Genomic DNA, 27844 nt, shown 5'->3' with positions numbered 1-27844 from the left:
AAGCTGTCTGCTTATGCTGCATATGCAGTCTTTCACTTAGAGTATTTATACGCCCTGACCTATCTCAATCAATCAATGAACTCAGCCTTCAATAAATGCTTTCCCGTAGTGAAACCTATTTGAGAGATGTAATAATGGTTGTAGAGAGCGTTTGTGCCAGTAACTGCAGGATGGCCAAGCTCTTCTTTGGATGTTGTTTTTATTTCAAAATGAGCATTAGAGCAAGTATATTTTTACATTCATATAATATTTAAGACGTGAAATTGAGATAACTTTAAGCTTGATGCAGTAAGGCATGCACCCTGATATAAAAATTTATCATAAATCAAAATTGAGTAGTCATTATGGTTGTGACACGATTTCTGCTTAAAAGGGTATCTTTGATGCCATCACCAGCTTGCTCCCGAAGCAGCTTGCCAGTGTTATTTCAGGTTGTGGAGGGTGTGTGCGTGTATGTATTTTCTAATAACCATAAGACCTCCCAGTACGAAATGTCTGCCCAGTACTTCACAGATTTCACAACTGACTGTCCGTAGACAAAACCTCTTTTTTGGGGCTGATTTTTGAGGGAGGGCTGTTTTCACAGGGGCTGTGGCCTTGACTTGTGGCCGCATAACTAATCCTGCTGAGCAGCAAAGGGATCCCACTAGTCTCAGCTCCAGATCTTCCCTCCCGACCATGGGACTGTGCTTTCTGGACATTGTGTGAAAAAGACTGGTGAAACAAAACCCCTGATTTCCCCTTATCTAGCTTAATATGTGCAAAGAGCATGCGGCTCTGAAGCAGCGATGTAAGAGAATTGGAATCGGCGTTGTAGTGAGGATTTTGGACAAGAAGCCGGCATGAAGAAGCACCCATAGCATTTAGCCTCTGTGTTTTATTCATCCTGGAGCAAGTGTAATTTAAAGTGACACCTCTATAATTGATGAAGTATCTTTTTACCATTTGTTTAATTACCAGTTTCAATGTCTAGAAAGCAGTGGATCAATAATTTACAGTGATGAACCTCCCTGTGTCCCTCTGTTTTTCTAGTTCAGCTATACAAACAACAGCTCCTGAAACAAACCCTCGAGTTTTGATGCTTTTCTTTTTCTTTAGGTGATTTGAAAGAGCTGAACCTTTTTTCCCCACCACAGGTGTACTGCAGCACGAGCGAAGCTGATGGCAGAGCTCCTGCTGACCTCCGCGAAGCGTGGTTAATCTGGGGCTTGCCCTGCACTGTATCAGCTCTCATCTTTTTGCAGTCTCATTATCGCAGAGCGGCTAAGGCTGGGCTCATGTTGTTGCTACAATGCGAGTGATGCTGCTCTGGCAATATCTAACAGCTGTTGGAACAGAAAATTTAAGCAAAGGAACCAAAGCTGCTGCCTGCATTTTGTATGTGTTTCTTACACGATAGTCTTTGATAACATGTACTGATTTTCTCTGGGAGATACCTATTCTTGAGACTTTTGGACCTTTCTTTCAGGTTAGGGCTCAGATTCCCTCATGGCCCTGGATCCCTCGCTTTCCCAAAGGGCACCTATGCCTGTCAAATCAGAGGGAAGAAAGTGTTTACTTCCCAGCGGGATGAGACTTCTGACAGTTTCTGTCGTCATCCTGGCTGCCGTGGGCCGTAGGGTTTGCTCAGACGGCGTCAGAACAAACGATGAAAAGATGTCTCACTTCCATGAGACTTCCAAACCCGTGCCCTTCTAGCAGGATGCGGCCTTAGGGGGAAGGGGCTCGCAGCAGCGCGCGGGTAGCCTCGAGGCAGAAGGACGCCTTTCGCTTTCTCGAGGATGCGCTCGTTATCTGCACCAGCACAAGTGGATGCTTCCCCTTCCCTGTCTCTGACCCTTCGGGGTGCCGGTCCTCACCCCCTGCTGGAGAACAGAACGCTGCGGGACAGCTGGTATTTCTGGTAACGTCACGACTGTCACAACCAGCTGATGATACCCGAGTAACAGGAGCTGTGGGGATTCCTTCAGGATCTCTCGTTTGAGTTGGAGATCACAGCCCAGAAGTTTTTGGTTATGTGGTAGATGTAAAGGGTCAATAGGAAGACTGCTGGGCCTGCCTGTGACCGCCTGTTCTGTCTGCCTCAGCAGGATTTGTGCAGTTTTTCAGCCAGCCAACGTAGGACTGTAAGTAAATCAGAGAGAGAGAGAAAGGAAGGATTTGGACCTACCCACAGCTGGGCAATGAACGTGTTCACTGCACAGGCCCACATTTACCCAGATGTGGAACACGCGTTCCTGAGAACCACAAAGGAATGGGCTCCCTGATTATTCCTTAGTGTGTATTTTGTCTTTGTTCTTGATTAAATCTACGTCCCTGATAATGCGGGAAATCTTGAAAACGCTGTGAGCGGGATAGTGTAGTTCTGCGTGAGCAGGGCGTTGAAACCGTGTCTTGGAGAGGAGATATTCCGTGCACTTCCAAGGGTGCTTGCTAAGTTGCAAGCCAATGATTTTTTTTTTTAACATCAATGTGATCCCTTCTTCTTTTACTTTAAAAAAAAAAAAATCTTGATTTAACGTAGTTTTGATTCAATAGGAGTATCAATTTTTGAAATGTTGGAAAACAATATTCTGGATCATTTGAGGAGTGCAAGCTGATGCCAGTGGATGTGGGATGTCCTTCTGAAACGACGTCTGTATTTTCCAGGCATCCTGGAATACTTTTGCCAACACGATGGCAGCTCATCATTCCCTGTTACTGTTAACTGAGGATGTATCTATTTTAGGATAAGAACGTTTGCAATTCACAGAACCATGGAAGGCTTTGTTCACTGTGGGATCTTTGGGGTAGTGTCCGGCTGGTCAGAAGGAGATCACCCCAGGCAATACCCTTCGTCTGGTGGCTTTTACCCTCCTTTCCAGCAGCAGCGGCGCAGGCAGGGTAAAGGGAAGCGGCTCAGACGCCAGGCAGCTGCAATATCATCTGCCCACGTGCTCCTCGGGGTTGCCAGGCCTCGAGTCCGACGCGCTGCCAGAGAGCCAGCCCGCACCCTGCGCCTGCTCCTTCCTCTGCTGTCGGGAACTGCCTAGGCCATTTCTTTTAGCATGATCTGGGATTTCTACAGATCCCTGGATATTCTTATTTTGGGTTCGTGATCTAGTTTTACTCCAGACTGTTGTTGAAACCCTTTCCTTAAACTTTTCATAGGGGACTTATGCCGTCACAATAAATGTAAAATGCTCTTTGTTCCCTTACAAAGAAGGGTTTGAAAGAAGTTCAATACCATATGTGTTCCTAATAGTTTTATTAGAACTTATTTATAGCTTTTCACTGTCCCAGAATAACTGCCTGCCTTAGGCCAACACAGTCAGTTTGGGACAGAGGAAAAAAAAGTGGTGGAAGTACAAATTGTGCCTGTAAACTCTACACTTACAAATCATCAAATTAAAAACTGCTGCACTTGTTGGAATGTCTAAAGCATTGAATGTGGCCTTTTTCTGGGCTGACAGAACTTGGCTCCACTTGGTAGTCTGTAGTTTGCTTACAGCATCGCTAAGTTTGCATTAAAAAAGTGTCACACCCAGAAGGAAAATAAGAGCTCGTTTCTCGCAGGTATCACCCGCTCCTGGCGTCAGAAGGAGATGTCGCAAGAATACTCGCAGGCTGGCGGGTTGGGTTTTTTCCTTAAGGGACCCGTAGCCGTGACATGGAACGAACCTGTGACAGATGCCATTGCACCGATACGAAATGTTGCTCGTAGCAACATTTCCCTAACTTTGGGGTACAAATTATACAGACATATACATCTTTACGCTACTATAAACTTTCCATACTAGGAATTTTGTTACACTGACAGGAGTGGGGAGTAGAAGTAGTTGTTGGGGCATCGCTCACGTACAAGCTATTTTATTAAAAACCCTATAATTTCAGGAAATATCTTCCATACGTGATCCTCTCTCCTGTGCTCTTCAGGAAAGTTTTAGCCTTTTGGCCTTTATTTTTCTGACACTGGAAGCTTGAACATTCTCATATAATCGAGATATTACCTGTGCTCCAGTCTCCACATGGCAGAAAAGGCCATGATTTTGACAGCAAAGTAGGAGCTCAACAATAGCTTTATTCGGGCTTTACGAAAAGGAAAAGCTGCATGTTAGCTAAAAGAAACAATGTCATTTGGCTCTTTTGGAGGGAGGTATTTCCTTTTTAAACTATTTTTCACAGTACCAAATGGTCTGGTTTTGGGTGTGGTTTGCTTTAATGCAAAACTGCATTGATGAAAGTTGTCAATTAAAAGAAAAAAGGACAGCATAAGACAAGTCAGTCAAGTTTCGTTGTTTCCTATAAAGCAGTCTGATAGAGTAGATAAATCTGTTATTTGGATTTCTGTAAAATGATATGTGTTGACATAATTAAGATTAATGTCATTCAGATAGCCTTCCCTAGGTTTTGGATTTGACCCACTAAAGAAAAGAAAGCAGCTTACACTTACTGTTTTGGTGTCAGCAGTTCTAAACAGACAATTCCTGTATTTAGAGAAGAATTTCAGTTATCATCGGTGGCATGGGGGAAACGTGGGATCCTATCAGTGTAGCATTAGTAGGGATGGCTGATCTCTGCTTCCAGACTCCTCGTCTCATACCTGCGATTCTGCTCACTTTTTAGAGCCAAGACAAATATCTCATTTCTCCTGGAGCAGACTTTCTGAAACTGAACAAACAACGCTGACTGCATCCTTTGACTCGGCATGAAAAATAAGTAGAGAAGAGAACAGCGTTAGGGTCCAGGCTTAAAGTTGAGACTTCATCCTGACTTAAATGCACAGGGAACTAGTTCCCAAAACGTCGTTTTTTCCAAAATTAGTTAACTTTCAGATACCACTGACCACAAGCAATACCAGCACAGGCCATCTTTCTGAACTGCTTTATAATCGTTATGGAGCAGTTATTACATGAGATAAGAGGCAAAAGCGTGTTTAATATAAATGCTTGCTTGTAGTTGATTTTCTCCAAGAGTCATAACCACTTATGTTTACTGCTTCTGAAAAAAACCTGCCTGTTGCCTGCACTTGTTTTCCCTCTCACTGTGCAGGCAAGAATGTGAAGTATTTAACCGGACAAAAATTAAAGGTCAGTTTAAAAATCTTCAGAAATCAAGATGTCCCTAAAGATAAGTCAAATACGAAACATCCTCTTGGGACAGAGTTGCTGTGTGCCCTGGAAAGCTTGACACAGCCTGGAACGCGCACCCTTTTCTGGCCAGGTAGGATGGGGACAAGGGCAAGGGATGAGCGACTGGTGAGGAACGTACCTGGGAGCCTGGTTACACTGGGGCGATCCTCTGGAACAGCACAGGGAAGTGTAAATCTCAGCCCTGTTCTCATCGGGACTGCGAGGCTCCTGGCGCTGCGGTGTAGGAGGGTGCTGCTGCTGTCAAACCCCATCTCGCTGTCTCGTCAACGAGCCTTTCATAAGGGTAGCCTGGCTTGCTTTTTTAAGGCTCTTAGCCTAACTTTGCTGTGGCAAACTGACTGCTTCAGCTCAAGGAGGTCTTACCAGCTAACACGTTGGAAATCTTGGCTGGGATTTGGCCTCAAGTTCCTCTAGAAGCTGTGCAGCGCTGCAGGGGCTGCGTTTGCAGACAGGAGAGAGAGAGAGGATGTCGCGGGGCTACAGATACAAAATCATTTGTACGTTTTGTCACAAATCTCTGTTGCCGTCAGGAAAAAAGTCTGGGTGATAAACCTGTCTAGGAATGTATATTGTACTCATTTCCGCGGCAGCTGTGGGACTGTGTCAGCCTGTTTGCTCAGCAAGCTGCTCTGCGCTGGGAGAGGAGAGCTGCTGGCCTCATCCAAAGACAAAGCAGAGATGGAAAGATACCCTCACCGGGGATGGCAGGGAAACGTTCCAGTTATATCACTTCATCCAGACGAGCTCTTTGTGAGCATTGTTGTAGGAACTCCCTTTTATTTGTATAAGAAGAAGGAAAATCTGTCTTTAGCTGGGCTTGCAGGTTTTGTGCCTGCTGAAGCGACAGTGAAAAGCGTGCGTTGGCGCTGCAGTTACGGCTCGGCAGCAGTCAGCCTGACGGTTTCGCCGAGACGCGCACGGCGTGGCGGAGCCACGTGCAGCCGCGTGCTGCTGGACCTGCTGGCCTGCGAGACGCTAATGCGTACGCTTATGTGGGAACGCTTTGAAAATGAAGTTAAATGGCTCCTTCCGCAGGTGCCCAACATCTTTACAGCGTAAAACAAAACGAGCAAGAGCGCGCCGTCCAGTTCGTGAAACGCAGCCGCGAGCTCTTGTGCTCCGTGATCTCCTGCCTGGGAAGGGCGGCCGGGGAGCTGTCGGCCTGCCCCCCGCGCTAGCGCCGGCCGCGCCGTGGACGTGCCCGTGTCCTTTCCTGCCCTTCCCCTATCGGAGATGGGCTCAGCCTTGCTTTGCAGGCGCTATTGCGTAGATTTGAAAGTCTATCCGCCTGGCTTTTCCTCCCGTGAAGAAAAGCAAGGGCATGATAGAAAAAGGAGACAGCAGCTCTAATGCGTACATTTAATGGTTTTCTGCTTTGGGCTGTGGGAGAGGCCCCTCTCTGCTCCGGAGGAAGAGCCACAGGTTAAACGCTGTGCATCTACGGAGGGGAACCTCGGGCTACTCGTGCTGCCTTCGCGGGGAACACCGATGTGTGAAGAGCCCTGCTCCGCCGTTGGGTCCCTCCCCGGTGCTCCCGTCTGTTCCTCGTTTCCAGACTGCAAACAGTTTGGTGCTGCTCTGGCCTTATATAGTAATTTCCTATTATTAGAAACATTTCCTTGGGATCTTGCTCAGGGAGTAGCAGAGGGAAATCCTGTTTCCTTCATCTAACATGCAGGCAAAGCACTGTTCACTCTTTCCTTATCTAGTGTCGATAGAAAAAGAAGTTTTTGTTATGATATGCTTTCCAGTCTTAATCCCTTTCTAACACTAAGCCTCTTTTCAGAAATGCAGGAAAAGAAATTTGAAGGGATAGGAACTGTCGGCCACCAACGTGAGCTGTAGAGCGCTGCCTACAGCCTGTAAGTTCTGCCCGGCCTTTCTCGGCCATGTTTTTCTCTCTCAGATTTAGTCATCCTAATGCTTTGGAAAAGCAATTCTCTCTGTTGTGTTGGCTTGTGTGAAAAACAGTATGATAGGGTGTTTCACCGGAGCCTGCCGCGGTATCGACAGAAAGCTAGTGGCTGTGCTAAAAAAGAGGAACGACTTTATGTTAAGGAGGGAGAAGTTTTTGTTCTGCGTGCAGTGAGAACGTGTTTTTAAAGGAGAGACTGGTCACTGAAATATGCACAGGCTTGGAGCACTTAATTTTTCCTGTGAAAACATTTTTTCCCCTTAAAAGGAAGATGTAGGTCCTGCCACTGGGAGTGACTGTTTAGAAAGTCAGCTGGGAGGAATGCGCAGCAGCGGAGCGGGGTCGGGCTGTTTGTATTAGCAGCTCCCTCGGAGCGGCCGCTCGTGGGTTTGCTGCAGGCTGCAGGGGAGCTGCTTGAAGTGACGGTATCAAAGTAAGGGCAAAGCAATCAAACGGAATTAACTGTTGTTTTTAAACTCTTTGCTATTGAAGTTAGTTCAACAATTACTTGTTTGTAAAGTCAGCTGAAGCGGCGACTGTCTTGCAGTCTGTAAAGCAACCAGCAGAGCCCTCGCGCGTGAGCTCTGACCCCGACCCTCCCGGGGGAGCAGCCACATGCGTGAGGCAAACGGGCATCACGTTAAGGGCATCTGGTAATCGTAAAGTGGGACTTTGTTCCGATGGTCACCGTCAAAGCCAGTCATCCGCTTCTGGTTCACTGGTTCGGCAGAGAGCAACAAGGAGGAAAATTTATCTTAATTTGTTAGATTAACCCAGTTTTGGTTTTCACTCACGTCAGAGACCCAGAATTATTGTGTGTGTGCGGGAGCCATAACTAAATACGACTGCTGCGTATGTGCTATTTAATCTGCCGTTTCTCAAATGCATCTATCGTCAGAGGTATCAAAACAGTGAATAGCGCTTACAGAGAAAGCGGAGGAGTCCAAGGAGGGGTGTGCATCTCCATCTTCATTTTTTGTAATATTCCATTTTGTTGTAATATTCTTGTTTATTTGTGAAAGACTGAGCTTGGGAAGAAAAGCACTTCACTGTTCTCACTGTTGAAGCTTTCTTGAAACAAACAAAACCAGTATTGACAGTTTTAGGCATTACAAAGCATAAATTAGAATCCAAAATAATAATTTAAATATTCTTTGTCTTCTGGTTTTTGAACCCTTTTGGCCACACCTAACATATTTTTAGGCTTTTGTCTATAATCGTGCAAACACATTCACACAGAATCGGAGAATTCGGAGGACTCATGTCATGAAGTCTGCAGTAGAATTAAGGAACTTTACCATCTTGAGACACCTTTTGAGTGAGTATAACGGGCTTTTGGTTTAACCTTTATATCTCTGCAGTTTCACAGCTGGCCGGGAACGCTGTGTCTCCAGCCCAGGGTCCTGTGTCCAGGCTGCTGTTCCCAACGACTCGTCTGGGGAACAGCGGGCTACTGCATGGGGAAAGAGGCGACGCATTGGTACCGACAAAGAGAGGGCAGAAACAGGCAATTCTTAGCAGAGCTAATGGCGTGGGGAAGAGGCTCTGCCCCGTCATCAAGCCTGTTACAATATCGGCTGCTGGTGCTTTGGCAGGGCGTTGGTTGATCCAGTTATCATGCAGTCAAACGTTCATCCTCTGCTGGAGCAGGGCTTTTTTCCGAAGCAATGGGCCAAATGTCCCTCAGAACCCCCAGTTTCTGCTATCGGGTGTCTCAGGAATGCAAGGCATTTTAATCAGTTTTAGATCAGTGTAGTCTGGACAGCAGGACACGTGATAGGTTAAGGAAATTTCTATTTTTCGTTTAAGACGTTCCTCTGACCTGCAAGAGGAAGGGCTCTCAAATTCCTGGCCTGTTGAGGGTGGTTTGTTTCCCATGGTATCTTTGCCAAGTGCTTTCTAATTATGGAATGCGTGTTATTCTGTAGTTCTTTTGCAAGGCAGAAATAATGAATATTATAAAAATCCAGAAAAAAAGATATGCATTGACAGATGAACTTGACCTCTTTTGCTTTTGGAATAATGTAGATGTGATCCACGTTGATTTTTGAACAGCGTAAGCGCAAGCCAGCATCCCTTGCCTCCAGATTTATATTGTGGAGGGGAATCTGCACAGCAGAGGGGAAGGCTGGTTTGCTGACGCCGGTTTCACGGGGCCAAACTCTTTTTTTCCAGTAGAGCCGCTGCTTGCGGGTGCAGCTCGGCGAGTGGGGCACCGCTCCGCGAGCCGCCAGAGCAGGGCCGGCAGGAAAGGTTTCCAGTCCCCTTGCTTTGAATGTGGAATTGTATGCAGGGAGTCAGCTGCTTATCAGCAACGAGCAGAGCAATCCCAGAGCTCTAATCCAGGGTTTATATGAGTCACTTCTAACTGGTGAGGCCTGGAAAACTTGATTCATCCCTCTGCCTGTAGTTGCCTGTAGTAGTGACACAGACCCAGCCAGCCCTCCTCAGCAGAAGTCACAGACAAGGGCTGGGCTCTCTTGCTGAAAAGGAGGAGCCTGGTTTTATCACCTTAATGCTCCGTGATCAAGATCTTTTAAATCAAAATTATGTTGGTTATCTCTGCTTTCCAATTATTTTTTTTTTCCTCCTAATTTAGGTTAATCCACAGGCAGGACTGTTTTCTCTGCCAACAAGAGCTGGGCAGTAGTTTGCCTACAGAAAAAAAAAACCAACGTTTTGAGTAAAGGTCTTCCCAGTGAATAAATACATAAAAGGCTTCTCCTGCATAAAAGAGCCAAGGGAAATCTGTAAAAAATGTACTTCTGAATATAGGGCTCTTGTGTATTCTCCTCCTACGTGGCAATTTCAGTGATGAGATGTGTTTTGAGAAGTGTTAGGAGGTGTAAACTACAGGAAAGGTGAAGTTGTTCACGTGAAGATAACTCTATGCTAATACTTGACTTAAAATTTTAACCTGAGTTTTACTGTCTCTGTTGTTTGACAACAACTAGATCGATCTGAGAAATCATGATGGAGAACTGACATTCTCCTGAAGAATTAGAGCTGCCAGGCTACGGCTCTAATTATACTTGGAAAACAACTGGCTCAGGGCTTGCTGTTGTGATTAGCCATGGCAAACGTGGCTCGGTTTGGGAAATGTAGCTTAGGTTACCTTTGATCTTACCCGTGCTCCCGCGCTGAGCAGGCCTTGGGAGCATGGTCCAGTTCTTCAGTGCTCCAGAACAGACCAATGCTAAACCCGCCTGGGCCGCGTCCCGAGGCTGCCTCCGTTAATAATTCACCTAACTCCTCAGTTGGTTGATGATAAGAAGCAACTAAAAATCATGCCAAATAGTTGTGCAGGAGTTGAGAGGTACTACGGGTAATTTTTCAAAATGGGATCTAACGGGGGCAGAAGAGCTGGTGGCACCACAGCTCTCTCCAGAAGCGCTATCCAAGCTTCATCACGAATCCTCGTAACCGCCGGCACCTTCTGCCCGTGCCGAATGACATCCCCCACAGCGCAGGATCCCGGGGATCAAGGCCTTGGTCAGAGGTAATTAGAGAGGAGTGCTGCTGGCACCGCTGACAACATCTGCCACATCGCTTGGGTTTTAAATAGCCTCCTATCGGAGTAGCGGCCGTGCACAGTCTTGTTTTTAAAGTTTTACTTTAAAAAGCCTTAAAGTAAAGCAAGAAGCTTTTTGATTGAAATCTTTTTACTTTAAAGCTTGACTTTACCCTTTCTGTAATAGAATTTGAAAAGTATGCATTTTTGATAAGAAAACCCCCAAAACCAACAACCGTCTTTAAGCAGAGCTGACTCCCAATAGTCCCAGTCATGAAATACCAGCAGTCAAGCTTGGGAATGGTTTCATGGTTCTGCGTGTTCAGTGGTTACAAAACCCAAGTTTTGCCTTTTGGTGCTGCAAAACTTGGGCGACGACTGCCACGAGGGACCGCGTTAAATGGGTTCCAACACCCGAGACGCTTGTCAGTGCCGGTTCTCGGCAGACACGTAGCGCAGGGCTTTCTCGGTCGTGCTGCCTGGGGTCCTGCACTCCCATCCGATCGGAGACTAGCGCACCTAAAAAGGCTCGCTGGCCCTTAGAGGAAGAGAATTGGGTTATTTCCGCTTTCTTCTGTTATCCTGTGGTCGCAAGGAACGCCTTCCCCACTTAAGGAAAGAAAAATAATATCCCCCAAAAGAGTTTTGTGATGACAAAGGGGCATTATTCAGTCTGCCACCTCTGTTCACCTGCATATGGTGGTGAACTGGCGATGAGAGCCGACATTCAGCGCGACGGTGACTTCAGCGTGATACCTAAATTTCAGAAGCATTTGAACAGATGCGAGCGAGTCTGCAGGAGTCTCTTTTCAGAAGATGATGCACAGAAGGAAAGATTATGCTCCCATTAATTTTGATAAGGTTCTTGTGGAAAATTAGGTGCTGTTTGGATCAGGCTGATGTTTGCTCAGTGCAGATGTGGCTGTATGCGTTTAGAGCGAATGACCTCTGAAAATTCAGCTGAGTTTGGAGTGTTAGACTAAGTTTGAGACCTCCTAACGGCGGGCGCAAGTTTTGCTTGCGTGTGTGGGCAGGGCCTTGTACGCGGTGGATAACCCTGCGCCCAGTTTGTAGCCCTTCGCGTGCTCTGGGCTAGTTGCGGCGTCCCACGTTACGCATCGCTCGGAGGGGTCCGTTCGGAGGGTGCTATGAAGGAGGAGTGGGTGGCAGCGGGCTCCGTGCAGACGGCGATGGCCTGTGGTGGGACAGACAGAAACCTGTCCTCGTTAGCTGATACAAGCCAGAGCAAATGGCTGACTAATTTTTTAGTCCCTGATGCTTGGCAATAGGAGGTCCTCTGGCTGAGGGCAGAATTCGTCTCCTTCGGGGCTCTGCCTGGCCGCCTGTGCCGCTGCCAGACAGCAGCTCCCCGCGCGCGCTGCGTGTGACCCGAAAGGCCCGCAGGGTGGCATGCGTTGGCCGGGCCCCGTGCCCCGGCAGCGTGCCGTCTCTAACAGACCTAGAGCTTTATTTGCTATACCTGTAGTTCGTTTTAGGATGGACACGTAGCTTAGACCATCGAGGAGCAAAATAATTAATAGAATCATAGAATAATTTTAGGTTGGAAGGAGCTGTGGAGATCTCTGGTCCAACCCCACCTCCAGGCAGGGCCGAGTTAGATCAGGTTGCTCAGGCGTTGTCTGGTTGAGTCTTAAACATCTCCAAGGATGGAGTTTCACAACTTCTTGGGGCTCCTGCTCCAGTATTTGACAGCACTTATTGTGAAAAAAAATTTCCCAATATCTCCTTGGAATTTCCCTTCTTCTAGCTGGCGTCCATTGCCTCTCGTCCGTTCCCTTTCCACCTAATGCTCGCAAAGGCTGCACGTACATTTTGATTGTTGTCCCAACGCCCTTATCTCTGGGTGGTGGTGGTTTTTCACGCTCTTGGTGTAGCCATGGCCATTTTTTGGTGGGAGACCACCCCCTGATGGCCTCAGAGACAGCTCAACGTGCTCCTTCTGTTTGCAGGGGCTGGAGACTAAGGGCAACGGTGGCTTGACGGTGTCCTGCTAGGAAGGGCGCTGCTTGGCAGTGCAGGTTAGCGTGTGATGAGGACCTCGGAGGCCTCCATGTAGAGCGGGCGTTAGCCGACACGCTAAGTCCTTGCGAGGGCAGACAAGGCAACCTGTCTTACCCCTGGGCTCTTTGTGGTCCTTCGATCTGCTGAGAGCGAGCACAAGTGTAATTGTAAGCCCAGGAGATTTTGCTGAGGTTGGGGTGGGTTGGGAGCGGGCCCGGGGAGCCCCTCGATGCTGCTGCTGTTCAGTGCAACAGCTCGCCGTAACGGAGCGTATCGCTGCCTGTCCCGTTTGCTGTGGCTTCGCCTGTCGGGCTCTGCACCAGGTTTTCCAGTGCCTGTGATTGCTTTTCTTTCCGCTTTTCCCTGTCGCGGGGCAGCGGGGACTCGGCAGGCAGGCTGCAGGCGCGGGACAGCTGACTGCTTTTCTCTTGGACTGCCTCTCCGGAGCCGCGCACGTCCGTCTCTCCTCTTTGGGAGGGGAGGAGAGTTCCTCTCCCTCTCCCTGGAAAACGCCCTCTCCAGGATGCTCCAGTGGGAAGTGGTGGGAGGGAGGGAGTTCTGACTGCACCGAAAATGTCATGAAAAAAAAAAAAGGCAACTGACAGAAGAGAGAACTTGTCCTCAGATTCCTGCTTTTTGCAGCAGCTTAAACTAAGTCTCCGCAAGTGCTGCGGGAGCTGGCAGGAGGCAGAGATGAAGTTCAGAGGCGCGGTAAGATTTATTCAGCTGTTTTGGTGGTTTTGCAGCTTTCAGTTGTGTATCGAGTCTGAGAAGAAGGGAGGTAAATTTTCAGGGTTTCAGCAGGAGAGTGAAATGCTTCAGCCTGCTTTGCGAAAGACCCCTTCATCGGAACGTTATGTGACAGGGGCTGAAATAGGCTAAAACGCCCGGGAGGTGCGTGCTCGGAGGAGGAAGCCAAGGTGGGAGTTGAGAGGGTGGGAAGGAGAGGGGGAAAGCCGCGCACTGAGTTAGGGGAGAAGAAAGGGTGGAGCTTTTGCTTGGGTGGAAGGGGCATGAGGAGGTGATGTCCGTGCTGGTGCTGGGCTCTGCTCCCGTCCTTCCCAGGGACGGGGGCTGCTTTCCCTGGGACTCCCACCCTCGGGAACGGCAGGAAATCCCTGCTTAAGCACTCATTGCCAGTCGGTTCCTCCAGGGCGTGTTTACTTTAGCAAAACTTCGTCCGTGTTTTAGTGGCAACCAGAAAGCCTGGGTCTGCGTACTGCGTTGCAGGACAGCCACCCGGAGCTTCGGAAAATGAGTATGTGGCAAAAGATTGAGGAGACGAGGATTGTTACCTGGAAAAAGAGATGAGTAAGAGAGGAGGGGGAAAAAAAATATATATACAGTAGTGCCACAGAGGAGGCAAACCGTGAGCTCCCTTCTTCTGTGTGGTAACATAGGAAGAGGGACATTCAGTTAAGTTAAAAGTTGCGAAAGAGATGCAAGGATTATTTTCATACAATGCATAATTGGGCCATGGAATTCACTGACACTGGGAGATGTTGAGGTCAAGAATGAGGGAACGTTATACAAAAGAGCGTACGTGGGCTTTTGTCTGGATCAGAACGTTCAAGGCTTTAACTGGTAAACTTACCAAATTTAGGAAGAGAGGGACTGAAAACGTCATGTCTGTAGATTTAAGCATTCTGACCGTTGAAGAAGCGTTAGGATGGGACCGGAGCATCCCACACCTGCTCAATCTAGAGATCCTTGCCTGCTTTCCCGAGTAGTCTAGTGTTGACCACTGTCTGAGAAAGGGGCTCAGCAATGAAGGGAGGCGCAGAGCTCCTGCAGGACCTGCCTGGTGCCTGCCTGCGGCACGCGTTTCAAGGTGGAACAGATGGTGCTCGAGAGGCTTCTGCTTGGACATCTGCTGGCGTGGAGGACTGCAGAAGCCAGCAGACCTCTGTGCAGCCTCAGATAGAGAGAAAGGGTTTTAGGTGTGATACACGTGAGCGTGATAAGCAGTGATGTTGTCTAGGGTGGTGCTTGATATTCTCCGAGAGAACATGTGGGTGTGGAAGTGCCCTTCACGTGCCCCGGGAATGCACTGGCTGCTTGTTGTGTTTGGAAAGTTGACTATCTTTGAAAGCCGTAATGGTCTGAAATGGTTGTGTGGGGCGTGTGGAATCCAGCGGAGAAGGTGGGAACGTGGGGTGCGGGGAAGGGCAGGGTGCCGCAAGAGCAAGCGTGAGACCCGCGGTGCGCGTAGTCAGCGAGGCGAAAGGACGCGTGCCTGTAGCAGGGAACCTGCAGGCCAGCGATTGAGTTTCTGCTCCCCTCCCACCTCCTCGGTCTGATCTGGAAGTCCATGGCAAAATTGACTTGGCAGGGCAGCGATCCGAGTTTTTGCTCCTTATGCCATCTGTTTGTCCTCCGAAGCTACTGTGGGATGCCCAGGCCGGTGGCCTGAGGTCACAGGTAGTACTGCTATGGATACTGTGCTCAGCAACAGCTTTGGTCATCTGTTCAGGAGCAAAAATGTCAGCTCCCTAAATATAGAAATTCAGTGTATTTACTTTTCCAGCCTTGGTGATCTTTCTGGTTTGCCTAGTGCATTTTTCTTCCTGCTACTTTATACTTTTCTTGTTGATTGAAATATCAGCATCCCCTCAGGGCTAAACATTTTTCTTCTCCTTCAAATCAGTTCTTATAACTACTTTTTTCTTTTCACTACTAACCGCTTGTCTTTTTTCATAACTTACCACCCCCACCCTCCCAGGAAAGTAAAGTCCAGAAAACACAATTATGTTCTATAAACATTGAACCAATGGCACACCTGCTTGCCATACAGATCTCCATGGCTTGCTTTGGTTTCTGGTCATCATAATTTGCATTTCTAATTTACATTTGAGCTCCTTAGATATGGATTCTTACTATTCTAAATGTTGCAAGTGTCAAATGTCATTGATTAGTACATTAAGAGTCGTAATTAATTGCAGCAACCTCCACACCCTGCATTATTGTTTTTCAAAAGATTAAAGTTTTGCTTTCACAGTTCTAACTCCCCACGACCTACGTGCATTTAATAGATACTTAAAATAATGCACACGCTGTGATACATTGCTCACATTTCCCATTCTGCTTTGCATTTTAGGGCGGGAGATTGAATGGTTCTGGAGCTTGGAGAGGGAGAGAGGCAGAGCTTTAACTTCTAGGCAGTTTGCTGGTGGGGACATAGCAAATCTTTGTGAGAGCGGAATAAGCTTGCTCACCCTGTATTTCTGATTATTGTGTGTTCTAATGTGTTCCGGCTTCTCCCTACTTAAAATATGGAAGACTTCAAAATAAATTGTTTATAGGAATTAGTTAAGGAAGTGGCAATTCTCTCTCCTTAATACCATTTTTTGAATAGTGTATTCTATAGTTAAATCCATTTAACGCGTGTTAGGATCGGGAGGGGAAGTATCAGACGGGGAGAACCAGGTTCTGAGCACGGGCAAGTGCTCCCTGGCTCCAGACATTCCTTTGCTGGCGATGTAGCGCTCTAAAAGGAGCAAGAATAAAAACTGATTCTGCTATAAATGGTCCTTGAGTGGCAGCTGCTGACATGGTAACTTTTTTTGCAAATTGAAGTTGTTCCCTTTAACTCCGCTAGTCTGTGTCACCAGAATTGTTACCTGGTTTTGATCCCGTTTGATCTGACAGATCTGATTTTTCTCAAGTTGTCTGCTCAGAACAGCTTGCCGCCTGGTGGGAAACACTGCGCTCTTCATCGGGCTGACATAATTAAAAGCAAAATAAACCGTTTCATTTTGTTATGACATTTTTTCATTAAACAAGTCCAATACATGAGATTCGGGTCGTATAAATTATTGTCTGTATTACAGACGGCTTCAGAAAGCGCAGGTAAATCCGTGTGGTTGGTTGCCGAGGGTGTTTACGGGAGATGGGGAGCTGCCTCCCAGGGAACCCTCTTTCCAACCCAGCTGTTGGCTAAGTTTTCCGTGTCCAAAATGCGCAGCTAGCTTTCGGTGTGGCAAAAGGGAGGGGGATCCCAAGTGGCTGCACTTCAAGCTGTCAGGGATTCGCTGGCAGGCAGCGAGGGCTTGACTAACATCCCTTGGTCCAGGTCCACCTCGGTTGTTTTCATTCTTGCTTTCTCCATGTCACAGGAAAGAAGAGCTATCCCGTTCTGCACCTCAGGAACTGAGGCCCTGGGTAAAAGCTGATTTTTGTCTGCTCTGCTGTCTAGCCCATGCCGTGTCCAAACCCTTTCCCAGGCTGTAGAGCGGAGTAGAAACCGGAGGATTTTTTTTTCCTTCCTGCAGCTTTGGCATGGCAGTGAAGAATGTCATACTGTCCAGGAGACAAATGTGGTTTAACTGCCACCTCCCCACAAGAAGTTCATTCTTGGTTCGGACTTCTTATTGTCTTCCAGAATCTAATCTGAATTTCCCTTCCCACTCACATTTGGTTCTTGCCTGTTCTTCCGTTCCCGGCTTTGTAACTATTTCTGGAACCCGCAGATCAATCATCCTTCGCTTGGTACCCAGATAAAGATGCTCTGTCCATACGGCACCTGCTTCCTGCGGCCGCTGGAGTGCAAGTGTCCTGGTCTGCTGAATGCATGCGAGCTAATTTGTACAAATGCATTGTCAGAGGAAGATGTTAAAACATACGTTTTTAGATGTTGAAGCGGAAATATTGTTTACATCGTGTGACTTTTCTTTCTAAATCAGATGATTATAAGGCTTCCCTGCTCCATGTAAGACCAAGCACTCTGGGAGCTCCAGGTGTTTCCAGGTGCATGGCTCATGGATGCTCCAGGAGGGAGGGAGAGTTGCCTGGGCGGCCCGGCGCTGCCTGTTCTCCCAGGGTCAGCAGCGCTGGTGTGTCTGGAATTGCTGTGCCAACGCTGACCGTTCAGTTGCCCCTCTGGGAAAATCAGGCTGGGAAATTTTGGTGTAAAAGACTCCTTCCTACACACGTGTTGGGCTAGTGGGTATTGCACAGCCATAGAGCAGCTGAGGGACAAAGCAGTTTCTTGCTCAGTTCCCCCCATCCCTGAGCTCCTGCGCTCATGGCAGAGTTGCCCTCCATCTTCCTTCACAAAAGAAAATTTCCCCGAGGTACTCCGAGTGACTCAAGCACTTTGGATTTTGTTGTGCAGAGCAAAAGGCCTTGGTTTTCATTTGTGAGGTGTGTTAGATCTCCAAGTCCTAAGCAAAGTCTTTATCGTACTTTGGCATTTAGCATCATTTAAAAGAAAAGCGTTTCTTTACACCTTCGCAATAACGTGTCAGAGACTTACTAGTTCAGTTTAGGAAACTCTTCGGTATAGCCCTGAGTGCTTTTGTACTCCCAGGAGGTGTTTGTGAAGGGTATTTTCTGGTCTTGTTGACTGTTGTATGAACACAAAGAAAGGCTGGAAGCTCAGCCAACATAAACCTGGCTCTGCAGGCTGCTTTGAGCAGCACCAGTTCACACCAGCTGAAAGTCTTTCCCCAAATTTAATCACACGGAAGAAAAACGCATGTGGCAGTAGTACTGCTTTGGTAATTGCACTGGCGTGGTCCCCACCATTCAGGAGTGACGGCTTTTCCTTGCCTGGCAGCGAGCCACTGTTGTGCTGAGGGCCCTGGAGAAGAGATTAAAAGCAAAGAGTGGGTTAAAATAGTGTGGGAATGAGTCCCTTGGAACCGTACCTCGGGGTGGGTTTGAGAAACACGGTGGCAAAAGTCAGCTTGTACTCTCTCAGGCAGGAGTGACCGTCAGGACAGGGGTTTTTAGTATGGGATAAAAGGCCGGTTTGAGAGAAGACCCAGGCGCTCCTAAGCCCACAGGCACCAAGATCCGATGGAGATTGCTCAGATTTTTGCCGTTCCCTGTGTGCAGCCCGTGCTGGGTGTGGCATTAGCCATACAAAGGTTGGGATTCTGAGCCTGGTCCTCCTTTGTTTCCTATGGGCAGGGTGAAGTTGCGCACGGCTGAGCTAACCCGACTGCCTGCTGCCGTCGGAAGGGCGCCTGGGCTCCCTCCCCTCCTTGCCCCGGGCCTGACGTTCACCTTGGTCCCGTGCTAAGGTGCTTCAGCTCGCTGGGTCGACAGAAAACTGCCTGCTGCTGTCTTCCCGGTCTTTGCTTTGCTGATTTGCGTTGGTCTGGCTTAGAGACAGGTAATGGCTTGCATTAGCACGTGCCAGGGTGGCAAAGTCAGAGGAGGGGATGTGTTCGGTTTGGTGGCGGTGAGCACCTAACTTGCCTCTTGGGTGGAAGTTTCATAAGCACTTGGAGAAACAGCAGGACCTGGCCCTGCTGCTGAAATGCTTGCTCCCGCCTGTCTCCGCTGCGGTTCCCAACCTGGTGCTACGGTATCTGTTGGCCATTGCGAGTGAGTACGTGAGGAGCCAGTGTGGGAAAATGACCTGGATTAATAGGAAAAAAAATCTGAGTTCGTTTTAATCCATGTCGGCTTTCCAGTCTAGCTTATTGCAGAAGCGCTAGAGCCGGTGCAAGCCAGAGGGCAGAGGGCCGGAGGGACGGCCCTTCCGCCTGCGTTCTCGCTGTCGGAGCGGCTCGTCCTCCGCTGTCCTCCCTCAGCAGCTCAAGGAAAGCTCCTTTTCCCACAGAAGGGTCTCGTCAGACCCTCACAGCCTGCTTCTCCTGATTATCTGGGGTATGTACTCCCTGCCACGGCGCTTTCAGAGTTGTCCAAGCTGATCTCTTGCATAGCGCGGAGCAGAGGACGTTGTAAATGAACCGTGCGTCGGCCGGAGGCGTTTTGGCGGAGATAAACCTATTCACTGCAGAGAGCTAAGGGAGCCGGTCCTGTCCATAGGCAAACTGCTTTAATGGTTAATTAGCTTCACTGTAACATAACCCCCCAGACTGGGTTTTCTACCATTAATTTACAGCCACCAGATCTGATGTCTGCCTGCTAGCATAACCTAACTAACATTTTAGTTATTTTAATTTATTCAGTGCCTTACTGTCACAGTCATCGTTCAGTAGGAACATATGGTCATCATTGTGATTATTTTTTCTAAATAGTGTCTTCTTTCCCCATTTTCTTCCTTCTGCGTTACTGTTCGATTTCCATTTTGCAAAAAGGATTTATGTTCACCTCCTTTTGCATTGCATCTGAAGTTATTGGCAGTCAGATAGTTAATGTTGACATTTTAAGTTGGTGGTAGACTTGGACATAAGCAGCAAAGCAAATGAGCAAATGCTGGCGCAGAGAAGCGCATGTTGCTGAGCTGCGGTTTATGACTGACGTTTATATTTGCATTGAACTAAGGCTTGGGAGCATGCAACGCTGTGATTAAAGTTTATGTGCTGGAGAATCTGACTGCGTGACGTTGGCTGGGTAACCTGGTCACATTTAATTATTGCTGAAAAGTTGCGTTTGGTTTGGGTTTGGTTGTTTTTTTTTTAAACTGACTGAAAATTTCAGGTAGTTATTTTGTTCTCACGGAGAGAGGTTGGAGTTGAATGAGGAGAAAAAAGCATGGAGGAAGCTGAAAGCTACTTAGCCTTAAATGCCTGTCCCGGAGGAGGCGCGCAGCGCGCTGCTGTAAGTGGGATGGATCGCTGCTTCCGCAGCCTGGACGCGTCCAGCTGGGATCGGTCTGTCCTGGGCTGGAGGGAGTGGCTGATGAAGGAGCTGCTGAAACTGCTAAGGGACGTTTTCTGTGAAAGTCTGCAGGATTATATAAACTTGGATTAACTGTGCAAGCGTGGAAGTTCCTCCTCAGTCATTTTGGAGGCAGCTGTGTTTTAAAACTGTATTCATAAGCTTACCCACTTGACAACTGGTTATTTTCTCTTGGGTTTTGCCTTTGTTCCCATTGCCTTGTCCAAAAGCTGCTCCAGCATTGCGCTGCTCTGATAGAAGGATTCTGATTTCTAGGCAGAGTTTATTTCTGTGTGATTTATCCCTGTTTCTTTTGCCAGCGTTGTCCTTCATCTCACCACCTTTCTTCTCCGGGGGTCATCCCTTTCCTCTGCACCTTGGCAAATAGGGTAGAAGACGCCAACAAAGCGCTTTGCTGAAGGTGTGGAGGAATTGGCTTGGAAGCTTTGGGGCATTGTAAAGATTACTTACGACAGTATCTGCAGAATTCCTCCCAAACTGGGTCTTTCAAAGCTTAGAAATCAGGGAGACTAATGAAACGAGACTAATGGGAAAAAACACAAATAAAAAGGGAAATGAACGTGATGTTTCTTTGTGGTGTTTGAGCCATTAGAGTGGCTCTGGATTTGAGATTTCCTAGTAGCAAGTTGTAGGAACGAGGTTTTTTTTCTGAAAGCTGCAGGTTTTGTGCAATCACTTATGCCCCGGCGCTGGGCTTTCAGGAAGGGAGCCAATTATATCTTGCAGAAACAGGCAAAACTACATTTGTAAATGATTGGTAAGACTAAACAACTGCAGACTGAGGGAATTTGCACCCGTTTGGGCCCAAATTTATACTTCGTGGGTCTTGCCTTTATTACTACTTAACAAAACTTAAGGCAAATTTTCCTCTGACCAAGGTTGTTTTTATTTTTTTCCCTGCACGCCATCAGTCCCTGTGCTCTGACCACTATTATATCTTGAGAAGGAGCAGAAAGGAGCTACCTGACAACGTGAGTCAGCAAAAATCATCTACGTCATTGTGCAGGGTTTGGGGCTGGACGGCAGCGTTGCAGCAGGGCTCCGGCATTCCCGGTTTGCAGCACCAATACAGGAGAGGGTGCCTGGGTGTTGCTATCCGCATGAGCCCGTTCGGGAGCAAGCTCCGGTGGCGTTTGTGCCAGCGATGGCAACATCCCAGAATATAACAACAGATTCTCTGAAATGCCTTAGTGCTTTAGGGAAGTGATTTAGGAGAAGGGTGCTTGCTGTGAGGCGTTTGCAAAGTAAGAAGGGTTTAAGAATGTGATAAGGAAGTGCAGACGGATGTGAGGCACGTTGTTTAAAACGTTCTGTCTCTGATTTCTGTAGTGTCCGTTGTCTTCTATGCCTTGTGCGTCGTCTGTCCGTCGCGTCTAATGGCCTTTAGTAGAAGTTTTCCCTGCAAGCAGCAGCTGAGTCACACGCTGGACATTTCCTCTCCCTCTTTTAGTACGTGAGGTTGAGTGAAGTAAGAAGTCAGCAGACCTGTGTTTTCCGAAGGCGGTTGTGTCTGAAGCACATCACGTTGAAAATGTAACCTTTAAAAGAGGGTCAGGGAACAGAAGTTGCCTGATGCATGGGATAGATGTTGGTGTCACCGTAAATTCAGTGGCATGGGATGCAGAAATGCCCGTTTCTCATTAGTTCCGAATTTTCCCATTGGGTATCTTGCTAAAGCTTTTAAATTGGTCAGCAATGTGAAGCTGTTTGCTCATGAGATGAATCATCATTAGTCATAAAAGATTCCTTACCTCGAAACGACTTCCCGTTGTGAAATGAGGGAGAAAAGGAGAGAGAACATATTGCAGTCTCGCTCCTGCTAAAGGATGCCTGGGAAAGGAAATCCAAGTTTTATTCTCTTTATGAAATGCATGTTTGATTGATTGAGTCCTTTAAAGTGATTGGCAATTCAGCAATAACTTTTCCTTAATGCTGGCTTGTCTTCCCTCAAAGCAATTAGTATAAACCAATTGATAAAGCGTTCGTATACATTGACTAGCGTTTTCAACAGTAGTGGGGTTATTCTAATATCCTCTCCTGTTCATAGGTTGTCCATGGGTAATTCTGCTTAATCGTTCTTGTGGGCTCAGCGAGCCGCACACAAAACCACAGATCTCCCAACCTTCCTCTGCTTTTGGTTGCAGGGAGCGGGGACTAACGGCATTCGGCTGACCATGGAGAGCGCTCTGACGGCCCGCGACCGGGTGGGCGTGCAGGATTTTGTCCTGCTTGAGAACTTCACCAGCGAAGCAGCGTTTATTGAAAATCTGCGTAAGCGCTTCAAGGAGAATCTGATCTATGTGAGTAGCAGAGTGACAGATGCCAAAGTGTTCATCAGTGACCTGAATTTGGGTGTTTGCTGCGGAAGACGTGCCGTAGCTTTGCTCTGCAGTTGGATTTGGAGATGGTAGTATCAACTTCAATAGACCATGGTTGCTTGTGTCAGAACGAGTCTGGGATGCTGTTGTGTTAACAGACATAGGCACTCATTGCAGCGCTCCAGTTGAGGTCTGCTGGCATTTACAGGTCTTGCCAGCACTGAAAATCCAACTCTCACCACATTCTTCCATTTCATGAATTCACTCTGCGGTGGGCTTTCAGCAACGCCAGGCTTGAACTTGATCCCAAATGGTACATCAGAAATAATCCGGTGTTGTTGCTTGTTACAACCGTTCGTAGGTGCTCTTTTTTCAGCAAGGATAACGTGTCTGGCGTAACTCCTGCAAAGCCGTTCTCGCTGCGCTGAGAGGTCGCTTCTTCAGCACCCTCGGCCTCGTTGGAAGCCCTCAGCAGCGTCCCCGGTGCACCGCTGCGGGCAGCCCTTGCCAGCAGCGTACGGCCTTCAGAGCAGCCTGGGCTCTCGGAGGATCTGCTGCCAGACCTTCTGTAACCTCTCTGCTTTGTGTGCTTTTTTTCAGACGTACATTGGCTCAGTTCTGGTATCTGTTAATCCATACAAGGAACTGGAAATCTACAGCAAACAGAACATGGAGCGATACCGTGGTGTCAGCTTCTATGAAGTTTCTCCTCACCTGTGAGTGGCCTGTGGGTAAACAGTGCAGTTGGTGCCCTTCCCACACGGGCGTGTGCAATAACGGCATGTGAAAACAAGCAAATAGGACTGTTCGTGTCCCAGGTGCAGCACTAAAAATCATAGCGATATGAAGGATCCTTCGGAGGGTGTGGTGTACGGCTCTTTCTATTCCTGTTCCTCTCTCCGAAGAGGATAAGTTGCCTTTGCAAGAGCAGTATTTGGGAAGGGAGTTGGTTCCTTCCTGGCTGGAGGAACAGCGCTGCTTACCCAGGAGTTCATTGTTCCAGGGTTACTCGGGGTCTGCGCGTCCGGGCCGCGAGTTTCCCCTGCCGCTGCATCGCCCGTTCAGCACAGGGCTAACGGGGGGAAAGAGTGCGTCTGTCCGTGGGGTGGTTGCTTTCCTACCTCTGCTGCTGCTGCCGACCAATATTTATCTGGTATTTCCCTTGTTGCTAAGAGACGTCAGCCTGTTGGAACAAGGAGCGTATTTATTTACATGGTCTGGCCTGGTGAGCATTCCCAATTTCCCATTTAAAAAAAAAAAAAAAAGTTTGAGGTTTAAAGTTATTTTTGAAAGCATTTGAATTTTTTTGTCAGACTGAAAGAGGAAGATGACTGAGAGCTGAGGACATTTGGCTCCAAAATGCTTTCTTTTGGGGCCAAGAGCCAAATTCTGAGCACCTCTTGGAGGTTTTTTGTGGTGATTTTTTTTTTTTAGTTTTTTTTTTTTAAGAGATCTTGGAAGAGTAAGTGATATTATTTTTGAGCAAACTATTTGGATTGTTTCTTATTACTGGCACATAGCCCAGGAGAGTAAGCAAAACAGAATGCGCTGCAAGCACAGCGAAGGAGAGGAGCACCATTATTTGGGAAAGTCTGAACACTTGAAGTTGTATTTGTTATGATAAAAATGTGATTTTTATAGTGTTTCAGCTTCTTGTGTGGACTTATATGGGGACGATTAAACCTGAAAACCCCTGCGTGCAAACCTGCGAAGCGCTCCCCTTGATCTAGGTGGGTCAGTGCATCGGGTCTGCGTGCAGGTGCCCCAAGGAACAGATCTGCCCCAAGGAGGTGCCTGGCAGTGGCTTCAGTCGGCATCAGGCGGTTCCCGGTGGAGCAGCCGAGAGGGCTGGAGGGAGCCGCGCCGGCCGCGGGGTGGCCAGCATCCCCCGGCCGTGGCTCCGCTCTCCGCTCTGGCTTGCGGGCTGTTGTTGCCGCAGGGGTTGCCTTCAGCCCTGCCTTCCAGGCAGAGGCCTGGCCTGGGCGCAGCCGCTTCTGCCTGCGGTCGGGGCGCTCTCAAGGGCTGCTCTGTTCCTTAGGTGAGGACGTTGTGACTCCCTGGAAAATCGCTGGGAATGCGGCTGCCTTTTTATTTGTGTGCAGTAGGTACAGGAGTGAGCGTGGTGGCGATGCTCAGGTCTAACGTGGCGTGCTAAGCAGCTCTAATGCCTGTACGTACTACACAAAGTGACTTAAATGATGGAGTAGCTGATTATTACTTAGGCTGTTCTCTTTCTTGTTTTAACTAGAAACTGTAAAACGTGCAGCTCATAAGTAAACCCTTGAGAGCTGCAGTACTGAATACCAGTGCTGCTCCAACTGGGAAAACGGTATTTTTTTGTTAACTGTTTTTATCGTTCCATTGCAAAACATTACATTTATGCATTTTTAAATGCTCTGAGGAGCACTGAAATGCTCTGTGCTGTAGTACTCCGTGCTTTTCTTTTTACAGTATTTCAGATGTCTTTTTTTCCTCTTTCTCTTATTCTAAACTGATTCTAGAAAGCCAAAATACTTCAATATTGCTATTCCAGTGTCAAAATTAGTTGAAGGCTAGGTCTGAGCAGTGGGTTCTCTGGCAAGTGCGTCACACGTAGTCATTCGAAGGAGAAAGGTTATCCCCATGGGCCTGAAACACGGCGTACTTCCCCGAGCGATCTGTCGCGTCCTGCCCCGTTGGTACCCTGCCGGGGGCTCGGAGACGGCGACTGCAAATGGGACCATAAACATCTTGAAGTGATTCTGTATGTGATATGCATGACTGCTAGCTTTCTGCTTGAATGTAGAGTACTGCAAAATCACCCAATAAAGGCACGCAGTCTAGAGGCAGTTCTTAAAATTTAAATTAAATTTACATTTATTCAACTGTTTTCAAAATACTCCAGAGACAGAATTTGGATGGGGAGAGAAGGGCTTGATGACTTAGTGGGGTAAGCGTGCAGTTGTGTTGCTAGGTAGCTCGTTGGTGTTGCCTTAGCACCAAGTATTAATAGACTGGAGAAGGCCACGGCTGTTATTTTGGTGTGATTATTTCTAATTAATTTCACAGCATGAGAGTTGGGGGGGGAAGCAAAGCTACTAAAAGGTTGTCAAGTGTATGAAGACAGGATATCTGCTTGATCACCGCATGTAAGACAGCTGAAAATGTTGTTACGGAGGTCGTCTTATATGAGTGCGTTGTGACGGGCTAATGCTCCTCTTTTCTCTTATCCTCTTCCATTGCATCTGCCTGGTCCTTCTTTCCCTCTCTCCCTCTGTCCTCCCGCTCTCTGGTGGTGCAAAAGTGCGTGTGATTCTTGGTCTAAGGTCCTGTCTGGTCTGTCGCGGGGAGGAAGAGAGCAGAGGAAGAAGAGCAGCAGAGGAAGAAGCTGGGGTCCAGAGCCAGAGCAATAAACCCTGGCCGCATGCAGGCAGGAGGAACGGTCTGGTATTTCGGGTAGCGTTGGGCCTCAGCTGGATGGTAGCTTAAGTAGCCTGCAGGACGCTTATCAGCCGGTGCTGGCTTATCCCATGCTTTCCACAATCCAAGAGAAGCTGCGAGAGGCTGGGCTATTCTGGAGCCACGTTATAGGAGCCACCCAGATAGCAAAGTGCAGTTGTGACCTTCTGAGTGTGTCATGACTTAAAAGATAAGCTAGAATAAAGATTGATGGAAAACGAGACGTTTCCTGCATGCAAAGCTTTTTTGTCCTGTGGGACCAATGTTGAGAGATCACGTATATTTAGAAAAGTAAGTTTATCAGCACCATTTAGTCATCTTGTACAGAAACTCTTCTCGTCAGAGAGAGTCAAAAGAGCAGTTTTTAAAGGAATTTGATAATTTGTGCTGTCACCTTGCAGAAACTTGGCTCAGTGGTTGTGTTTAGAGATGTTAGTGCTCTCCTGTGTCGTCAGCAGCGTGCAGAAGCAATACGCTCTTACCCGGCCCACGGGCACGTACTTCTTTTTGAGGCGTCTCTGCTAGGAGTTCGCACTGTGGGATGGTCTTAGCCGAGGAGTCTGTGCCCTTCGCTTGTGGAAACAAACTAATGCCTGCTTATCGTTGTCCCTTAGCTACGCTATTGCGGACAATTCCTATCGCTCCCTGCGCACGGAGAGGAAGGATCAGTGTATTCTGATCTCTGGGGAGAGCGGGGCTGGCAAAACGGAGGCCACCAAGAAGATCCTGCAGTACTACGCCGTGACCTGTCCGGCCAGCCAGCAGGTCGAAACCGTGAAGGACCGCCTGCTACAATCCAACCCCGTCCTGGAGGTAACCCTCGAGCCTGCGGCACGGCAGCTTGACGTTGAGCCATACCAGCAGCACTCACGTTTTCCAGCTGAGGGGGTGGGGGCAGCTGGACCCCGCTGGGCATGACCGAGCTGTGCAGAGCGGATGGCGTGTCCTGGGAACGCTGGTTCACGGCACGTGGGCAGATCGTGTGCACTGCACACGGGGGAATCCCCGTCTGCTTCCAAGCCAAAGGAATGGCCATCTGCTGCTGAACTCGCTTGGCCCTTTCATAGAATCATAGAGCCATAGAATCGTTAAGGTTGGAAAAGACCTTTAAGATCATCGAGTCCAACTGTTAACCTGTCACTGCCAAGTCCACCACTAAACCATGTCCTCAAATGTCCAGTCCACCAGGAGCAATTCTGGAGTGGGCAGGCTGCGGGGAGAGAGAGGCGCGCGGTGTGGGAAGAGTTCTGGCGCGCTGCGTAAGTTTGCAAAGCCAGGAGCAGACACCTCTGCTGTGGGCAGCGTTGCCCTCTGATAAATGCATTTGTGGGTGCATTTTCTGGTGCCGTGGTGTCCTCTAGTGTCCAGCCCCGAGTGTCTTTGTGGGACAGTTCCGCTCTGTGCTCCGGCGCGTGCGGGGGAAAGGTGTGCTCCCCGAGAGAGGGGAGCGCCTGGCAGGCCGCGGCCCGTCGGGTAGTGCCCGCTGCGAGCGGAGCTGCGGGTAGCTGCCATGAAAGAGGAAGCTTTGAAAAGACTGTCAGACGTGACATATGCTGTCAGCAGTGAACTGGCATTAAAATAAGCTTGCTAGGGGGGGTGGAAGTGTTTTCAGAGGCATGCTCCATCTGCGATGCTTGCGCTGGGTATAAAGATCAACATTAGAATTTGGGTAGCAATCTGTTTCCTTCTTGGTTTCCCTCGCTGAAAGGAAAAACCTAGGCTTTGATGGCTGTAAATAAACAACTGGCAGCTTCACCAAAGTGTTTATAAATAATCTTATTTGATGCTTATTTATTTTTCTCTAATCGTTTTCATTTCAGGCCTTTGGAAATGCAAAAACCCTTCGGAATGACAACTCCAGCCGATTTGGGAAATACATGGATGTGCAGTTTGATTACAGGGTAATTTATCT

At 48.1% G+C, this 27844-nt stretch overlaps 1 protein-coding gene across 8 annotated transcripts in view; it reads left to right on the top strand.

Annotated features, from left to right (window-relative positions):
• The window catches only part of LOC309598126 (unconventional myosin-Ic), an 80977-nt gene that overhangs the window by 37945 nt on the left and 15188 nt on the right, over positions 1-27844 (top strand). For all 8 annotated transcript variants that reach the window (XM_082328306.1, XM_082328307.1, XM_082328310.1 and 5 more), the window contains 4 exons: positions 22321-22476; positions 23095-23210; positions 26547-26745; positions 27753-27833. In XM_082328306.1, the coding sequence (XP_082184432.1) occupies positions 22321-22476; positions 23095-23210; positions 26547-26745; positions 27753-27833 (552 nt within the window). The remainder of the gene's footprint in view (positions 1-22320; positions 22477-23094; positions 23211-26546; positions 26746-27752; positions 27834-27844) is intronic.

Source organism: Platalea leucorodia (assembly GCF_965183815.1).
Source record: "Platalea leucorodia genome assembly, chromosome: 16".
NCBI classification, from domain to species: Eukaryota; Metazoa; Chordata; class Aves; order Pelecaniformes; family Threskiornithidae; genus Platalea; species Platalea leucorodia.
This window is presented reverse-complemented; position numbering and strand designations above follow the sequence as displayed.